The sequence below is a fragment of the Gouania willdenowi genome, chromosome 14 (assembly GCF_900634775.1).
Source record: "Gouania willdenowi chromosome 14, fGouWil2.1, whole genome shotgun sequence".
Classification (NCBI taxonomy): Eukaryota; Metazoa; Chordata; class Actinopteri; order Blenniiformes; family Gobiesocidae; genus Gouania; species Gouania willdenowi.
In genome coordinates this window covers 27,838,089-27,846,359 of record NC_041057.1, presented here as the reverse complement: position 1 = coordinate 27,846,359, position 8,271 = coordinate 27,838,089, and the positions used below count along the sequence as shown (strand labels likewise).

Below are 8,271 nucleotides of genomic sequence, written 5' to 3'. Positions count from 1 at the left end.
AAAACATTTTGTTACGTCTTCTTTTAAAGTTATATATAAAAGAAATTACCTGTTATTTCAGCCACTGCTTATATTATAATATATAATTAGCACTATATAAATAAAGTTGAATTGAATTGAAAAAAGCCTCATAATGAATTGTAACACCTTATTTGTCAGATCACAATGTGGCTTGTTACACTTCCTGTGAATATCCATCAATAGGGTAACCCTGCATACTTTGAAGAGTCCTTTTAATGTGGCCGAGCCTCAGACACACCTGTGTAAATAATCCTGCTGTCTAATCAACATCTTGATATGGTTCACAGGAAAGATTATCTCATTAGAGGAAAGTTTTTTACAAACAATAATATTTGAGAGAAATGGGCCTTTTGTGTTCTAGAACTTTGAGTTCACCTCTTTAAAAACTAAAGTGTTGCATTTCTATTTTAGTTCAGTGTAAACGTGCAATAATGCTTTTTAAATCCCATGCCTATACACTCTGTGTGTTAACACTCCTGCAGGTCAAAGGTCTGCCACAGCAGATATGGAATGACAAATCAGATCGGTCGCTGAGTGTCTGAGATAAGACAGTCAGGAGGAGGTGATGGTGGAGAGCCTGCAGGGTCAGACTTTGGACTCGGTTCGCTCGCTCTGCTCCTTCTGCACTGTCCAAGTCCTCTCTGCTTTCTTTAGGGAAACATGAAGGTACAATTTGCGCCTCTGGAGGTTCCTCTGCAGAGGAGGCTACAGACGGCCTCAGTGCTGCAGTGGGTCTTCTCCTTCCTTGCTCTAGGTAAGTCCCAATGTGTTTGCATTACTTTTTTTGGGAGCTGAAGAAAGATTTGGATGCAAATGCATATTTACTACAGTCCCCTTTTTTCAGTCTTGATGTAGAAACATGTTGTAGTTGCTCTCTGTGAAGCAGAACTTTGTATGATAAACCATGTGTTGCTTCATGTTGCTTAAATGATGTTTCACCAGAAGAAGGAGCCAGAGAGCATCTAAACAAGCACCAGGTCAAAGAACCCTATCCTCATACATTAACAGCTCAACTGAAGGAATATTGTATACAGTACAAGCTTTACTAGTAGGAATGAGAGGTGATTTAAAAGCTGCGTTTGCAATAAAAATCAATGTAAACACATTTTTGGAGGTTGACATGTTTGACCAACTGTGACAAATATGGTCTTGATTTGCAACGTGCCTACCAAACCCAAGTGGTCATGGCACGTCACTGATGTTTAGAAATAAAGAACTGTGAAATATTAAATTGGATTAATATCATACTTTCACAAACTTAATCACATGCGAGATTCCTTAATAATGTCATCTCTAGAACTGAGCATTCATTTCATAACTCATAAAACTGGTATTTTCACTCCAAAACACGAACGCCTCTTTTCCATCCCTCTCATTTAGTCATAGCCATTTCCATTAATGCAATTTGTTTTTGCCCTCTTAACTTGAACATTATGAACATATTTTACCAACGTAGCCGGGCCAGAGTAACAGAAGGTAAAATTATAAACGCATCAAGCATCTTCCACACATAAAGGCCAGTGGCCTCATTTTGAACACATTGTGTCAGATATCTGTGAAGGTTCTCAGTCATCCAAGATAGAAAAAGAAAGGATCTCTGGTCGTAGTTGACACAGGCAGATTATTGTTAGGTCATCAAAAGATGATGGGATTATACAGATCAGAGAGGTGAAATCCTCGGTTCAAAGTTGATTCTATTGCTTCTCAGGTCTTTCTTTTCTTTCCTGTCTGTTCTGGGTGACTTGGTGGGTTTGATGAAGATCCATCTGTGATATCTACAAGTTTTAAGGGCTTCACTGATGTGCTTCTGTTCTTTCACGTTCCCACCTTCACTTGCAATAACCCTCCAGTAAAGAATGGTGTAGGGTCCTGAAAACTCCCTCAATGCTCACTGCACAGTCCAAGAAGGCTGGTTCTGTTCTCCTTGGTATCCTCCTGAATGATGACTTGATATCTTGGTACTTGATGTGAACTCAGATGTCCGAATCCATACTAAAAGTGAAAAAGGCGTGCACGTCCACATATCTCTCAGCACTTTTTCACTTAGAAACCACAATCCATCTAGAAGTTTACTCAGGTCAATTCACTTCATATCTGCCCCTGACACACCCCTCATTCCACCATGAAAGGTCAATACAAAGCATGTCATAAATGATTATTGCATCTTAATGAGCTTGCTAACAATTGGTATTTAATTGTACACTCGTCATACTTTTCAAAGAAAAGGAAAATTAATTTTAGAACATAGCAGAGGGGCTTGTGGATAATGGGGGCCAGAAAAAAGTAAAGTATTTGGTGGTCACAGTAGTGACATCACTAACAAAATTAAAACGCAGCTAGCATGTCTTCACTGCTGTAAATAGTGTGAGTTTCACTCACTGAAATGTGGCAGGGGTGAAGGCCATGAAAGTTTTCCTGCTCCAGACAGACCTAAGTCCACGCGAGTCAAGATGAGTAAAGTGCAAATGTAGGTTGATTAAATGAATCAGACAAATATTTCAGCATAATCACCTTTGAGCATATTGAAATTCAAAAAGTAAACTGGACCTCTGCTCCGTCTCTTGGCTCTGTATTTGAGCTTTAGAAATCCAGGAGCGTGATGCAACTTTTTAACCATTATTTTTGGGACATTACTTTTGGCTGCCCAACTAAAGTCACTGCGCAATCATGTCCTATCTTGTAGTAAAGTGCAATGGCGGACCTTATAAAGCTGTGGATTTTTATAGCACCTTATTTTTGGTCACTCAAAGTACTTTGCATGGCATTATTCTTTCACTCCACACTGGTGGTAAGCTACTATTCTAACCACAGCTGCCCTGGGGCAGACTGAGGGAGGACCTTACACAGGAAAAGTCCCCATTGCGGCGTTAGGCACAAGGATTAAAAGGCAAAGCAAGCAGAAAATGGAAGGCCGACATGGTGAAGCAACAGTTTAAAGGCCCAAACATACTTGGGGGGAATGGACACCACGGAAGTCTGTGCAAACTCAAAGTGGACATCCGTGACCCAGTGCTGTCCAACCCACAAACTGGTGTCAGAAGGAGAGTAATAACAGATGGGATAAATCATGTGTAAACCTAAAAGGAGCGTATCCACGGTGGAGAGGACATGCACAATTTATTTTCAGACTGGACGTGGAGTGGTGTGAGTCTACCTATCAGACAGAACCTTCTTTGTTCTTGTTAAAAATCTCTCCTCTCCTTTTGATACTGATTTATCTTTTAACTCTCATATGAAACAAATCACAAGGACAGCCTTTTTCCACCTCCGTAATATCTTTAAAATCAGGAATATCTTGGCCCAGAGTGATGCTTATAAACTAATCCATGCATTTCTTACATATAGACTATATTATTGTAACTCCCTACTGTCAGGATGTCCTAGTAACTCACGAAAAAGTCTCCAGTTAATTCAGAATGCTGCAACTAAAATACTAACAGGTACTAACAGGAGAGAGCATATTAGTGCCCTATCATCCAGGCAGAATACTCCGCTCTCAGTCTGCTGGTCTTCTTGAAGTTCCTAAAGTATCTAGAAGTAGAACAGGAGGCAAAACGTTTAGCTACCAGGTTCCTTGCCTTTGGAACCAGCTCCCAGTCTTAGTATGGGAGGCTGCTACTCTCTCCACCTTTAAAAGTAAACTCAAAACCTACCCTATTTGCTAAAGCGTATACAGTATAATAGCATTAATCTAAAACGGACTTGGTCTCGTTGTTTTGATCACATTCACAGACCATTACACGCAATGGTCAGTACCTCAGACCATTACGAGAGATGATTACATTCAAAACCGACTTTTTTACTAAAACGTACACCGTATAATTGCGATGATTTAAAGCAAACAAGGTCCCCTCTGTAGTGATTGCTGAGATCACTACGTGCTCCCACGACAAGACAAAAACTCGTCTGTAGTTTTAGCATTTCAGAGCATGGTGGAGGCTGCAAGACGTCCAATATTAATATTAACCTAACCACTAGGAACAAGTGTATCATACTATATCATGTTTTTCCTGCAGTCTGTGCCTTCTCCTCGCCCTCCGAGGGCTCTCTTTTCTGTTTCAGGTGTCTTGACGTTGGAGTTGGCAGTTCCTGATCGATGGTTCGCAGCTCAACTAGTCTGGGACCCTCGGATGGTCTATCCTTCTATCCCTTCTGTTCACTAACTCCAACCAGTCGAAGCGGATGGCTGCCACCTCTGAACCTGGTTCCGCTGGAGATTTCTTCCTATAAAATAGAGTTTTTTCTTCCCACTGTCGCTAAATGCTTGTTCATGTGGATCTTGTTGGGTTCTTTTTCTTACTATGGACTTCATATTTTGTTATAGCACAACTTTGTTGTAATTTGCGCTATATAAATAAAGTTGTGTTGAGTTGAGTTGAGTCTGCTCTGCCCTGCAGCTAGGAGTGCTAGGAGATAACGAGGATGCCTGTGAATTCAAAACAGAGAGGGGATGGGGTAGCATGGTTAATTCCAATAGGTAGAATCTCACGATTCTACATAATTGAGCTTTAAGGGGTAGCCACTGTCACATGCAAGGTATAACAGAAGAGTGATTATAAATCAGGCTCTAAAAGCTGTAATAAAGCCATAGTATCTAATACAGCACTAAGCAGCTAACAGTTTACTCATTCTTACACATATTTTTCCTTTTCTCCTCCTCAGCACCAACATGCATTTTTTTGTTCATCTACCTGCTTTTCACGCGGTTCTGGCTCATCAGCGTGTTGTACGCCATCTGGTGGTACTACGACTACGACACTCCAGCACGTGGAGGCCGCCGGGTCCCCTACCTGTGTGGCCTTAAACTTTGGGACTACATGCGCGATTACTTCCCCATCAAGGTGAGAGAGACAGCTGTTTGTATTGGCACCAATACTTCACAAGCAGTATTTGGAATAACGGCGTTTAGAATAACGGCGTTTAAAATAACGACGTTAGTAACGGGGTAATCTAACGAATTACTTTTTACGCTGTTACAACGCAGTTAACGTTAAATGCTGTGTGTTACATGCATTGATTGAATAAACTGTGGCTTCATACGCAGCTGCAGTGAGGAGGTGGGTTAAAAACAAGGTGAGCAATTATGATTGGCTTAAGGCGGCGTCATGTTTCATGGTAGCCAATCAGAGCCAGTGTTTTTACACATGTGCCAGCACACACACACATACACACACACACACACACACACACACAACCACTATAGATTTGATGAAGCAGCAGAGATGGTGAGCGTTGAAAAGTCCGATGAAAATTTGGCATTTTTAAGGTGGCGATACAAACACTACATTAAATTAATTATGGTCAAAGGCAAGGCATGTGAAGTGTACATTATATCCAGGAGTGAAGACTTTGTCGGCATCCGTTGTAAGCAACTCAAATTTAATGAAGCACCTCACGACGACACATGCATCTAAAAAAATCTGAATTCTTTGACATATAGCAACTTTTTTAAAAATTTTTTAACAGTAACGCAAATAGTTACTTTCCTTGGTAATGAGTTACTTTTATTATAGAGTAACTTAATTACTAACTCAGTTACTTTTTGGAACAAGTAGTGAGTAACTATAACTAATTACTTTTTTAAAGTAACGTTCCCAACCCTGTTCACATGTAAGTGCTGCTAAAGGTATTCCAGTAACTACACAGTGCATGTCCTCCTCTGTGGGCCAGGTCATAGGAGCTCAAGACGTGAGCACATTGACAGTATACTCACCTCTGATCAGGAACCTTAAGAATTGGATGGTCAATATGAAAGGCTTGAATTTGCAACTACAGGGTGAGAAGTTTATTAATTTGACAGGGACCAGTATAAGTCAAAGGTGGTGGTTGAGGCCGGTTAGCTTTGTCTTTCTTTGGATTTGTATCAGGCACTACCTGCTGTGTTGACCTTATATAAGGAATCCATAGTCAACCCAGGGGTCATATACGTACATCTATATCAATAAACAGCTAATGAATACTGTTTGACAGGAAACACAAAAAAACATGTGCACAAATGTTGTACAGCTCCATTGGTTGCCTAGTAACCACTAAGTGAGTCATTAGAAAGTAATTATCTGACATATAATTTACATCTGTATGCATTAAACATCTTTATGCTGCTAAATTGGTCACAGCGGGGGCCACAAAAGTGTGATTTTCTGATCTGAGGGCCACATTATAAACATGTATGTCAGCATTTAGAATAACGACCAATCTAAGCATTAATATTGTAAAGAACAAAGTGTCTGTGTGTTTCTTGGGGTCATTTTTGTGGTTTTATTCATTTTTGTATTTGTGTTTGTATTCGTATTTTGTACTTTTTTGTTGTTGTTTGGGTTTTTTGAGTAACTTGGTTGTATTTTGCTATCTTTTTGTGTATTTTCCTGTCTTTTTGTGTGTTTTGCAGTCGTTTTGTGTATTTCTATTGTTTCATTTCTTCTGTCATTATGTGTGCTTTTGAAGTCTTTTTGTGCATTTACTTTGAGAGCCAAACAACATTAGACCGAGGGCTACATGTTGCTGATGTCTGTTCCACACCTTAAATTCAAAGATGAACTGATATCAGATAATGTATGTACTACTTTACACAAAGGTATAGTGGTCATTTTCTGGGAGCCAACAGCAGCTACGTGCTGTACCTGTACCTGTACGTTTTCCACACAGTTTCCTTGGTCCCAGACCTAAACTGAGTAAATACTCAGAATTGTGGGTGGATTATAATAGGATTCATTCAAATTTTTAGTACAAAACTCATTTTAGGATGAAGAACACAATATTTTATCATTTGGCTCTTAGTGTTGGTCATGCTTTACGTAGGAGAGCAGCCAAGCTTATCTGCACTGAAAGAATACTTTATAAAGAGATAACCTCTGCTCATTTACTTTATGATAAATGACTAAAGTACACTGGCCCTGACCCTGCTAAACTCTCACTTAACAGCACGCACACCTGACCCGTGCACTGTCACCTGTATCCCTCTTGTGGTTATGCAGAGTAGTTACTGGGAGATGGAATTGCTCCAAAGGCTCTAATCAGTAAAGACAAGCAGCCTTGTCGATAACATCTGCCAAATTACACAGAAATACTTATTTTCTGTGCAACACTTAATCCTTTAACTGCACTAATTAGATGGCACAAAAACAACAACAAAAACATATATTTAATTTTTCTTCTTTGACTCATTCATCTCAGAGTATTGGGACTCCTCCCCCTGAAAGACACAAACCCATGCTTCAGATCATCATAATGACGTAAATAGATGTTGTGAGACAAGTTACATAAAAACCTGAATGCAATTCCCGTTGAATATTTCTAAATCAGTCTAGTCTGTGCACAAATAAAGTTTGTTAACTTCTCAACTACAGCCAAACACGTAATCAGATTTCATAATCTCAAAACAGCCTTTATCCTTTCAATATTGGACTCAAATAGAACTTTAAACTTTATCTGTCCTCGAGCTATTACAGTAGAAGAGTTTCAATATCCAGTAGGTTTGAAGGATGCAAACATCTGCCTTTCTTGTCATTCCTTGGACCACTTTTGATACACACTGACCTGCAGTTTTAAAGTAACCTTCACCCAGTATCCATCTAGACTTCCCAGTTTGACCATTCAACTTTCTCAAATATATTCATAGTTCCTGCATCTACCTCAGCTTTCATAGCATCCATTCAGTTTATGTATCCATTCAGTTACATAGTTTGTTCATTTAAACTGACAATCTCTCTGTTTTCTCCTGTTGCTATGGTGTTGCTATGGACGCAGTTCAATATTAAACGTGTTAAACGATGTAAGGAATCATCCCACGAGTTAAGGGTATATAATATTTAATCTTTTTTATTATTATCTTTAGCCTTTGGAGCTATCGGCAAACACAAATATCTCTTCCGTAATTTTAGCAAAAATAGAAGAATTTTTTTAAAAATATAGTTACTTTTATAATCTAAAAATAATCATTGTTAAAAAAAGATGGAAATACATTCAAATGTCAATAAATAGAAATAAGAATGATATTAATGAATAAATAAATAATATAAACAGTATGGCTTTCATCTTAACACGGTCCATCATTCAACTTCCTTTCCGGTTCGTTCTCGTAGCATCCTTAGCAACACCATAGCAACAGGAGAAAGCAGGAAGAATGTACTTTATGTTGAACTGAACAAACTACAGATTGTATACATAAACTGAATGAGGATTATAAAAGTGATGAAGTGCCATTGTTAAATCCAAGCACCGTACCTTGGGGGATAGAGCCTTCGCCACAGC

The 8,271-nt window shown here is 39.1% G+C and overlaps 1 protein-coding gene across 1 annotated transcript in view; it reads left to right on the top strand.

The window, feature by feature from the left end:
* Positions 1-546: 546 nt before the first annotated feature.
* mogat2 (monoacylglycerol O-acyltransferase 2) overlaps positions 547-8,271 on the top strand; it is a 21,338-nt gene continuing 13,613 nt past the window's right edge. Inside the window, exons 1-2 of the mRNA XM_028466096.1 lie at positions 547-775; positions 4,684-4,862. Coding sequence (XP_028321897.1) covers positions 682-775; positions 4,684-4,862 — 273 coding nt within the window. The 5' untranslated portion in view covers positions 547-681. The remainder of the gene's footprint in view (positions 776-4,683; positions 4,863-8,271) is intronic.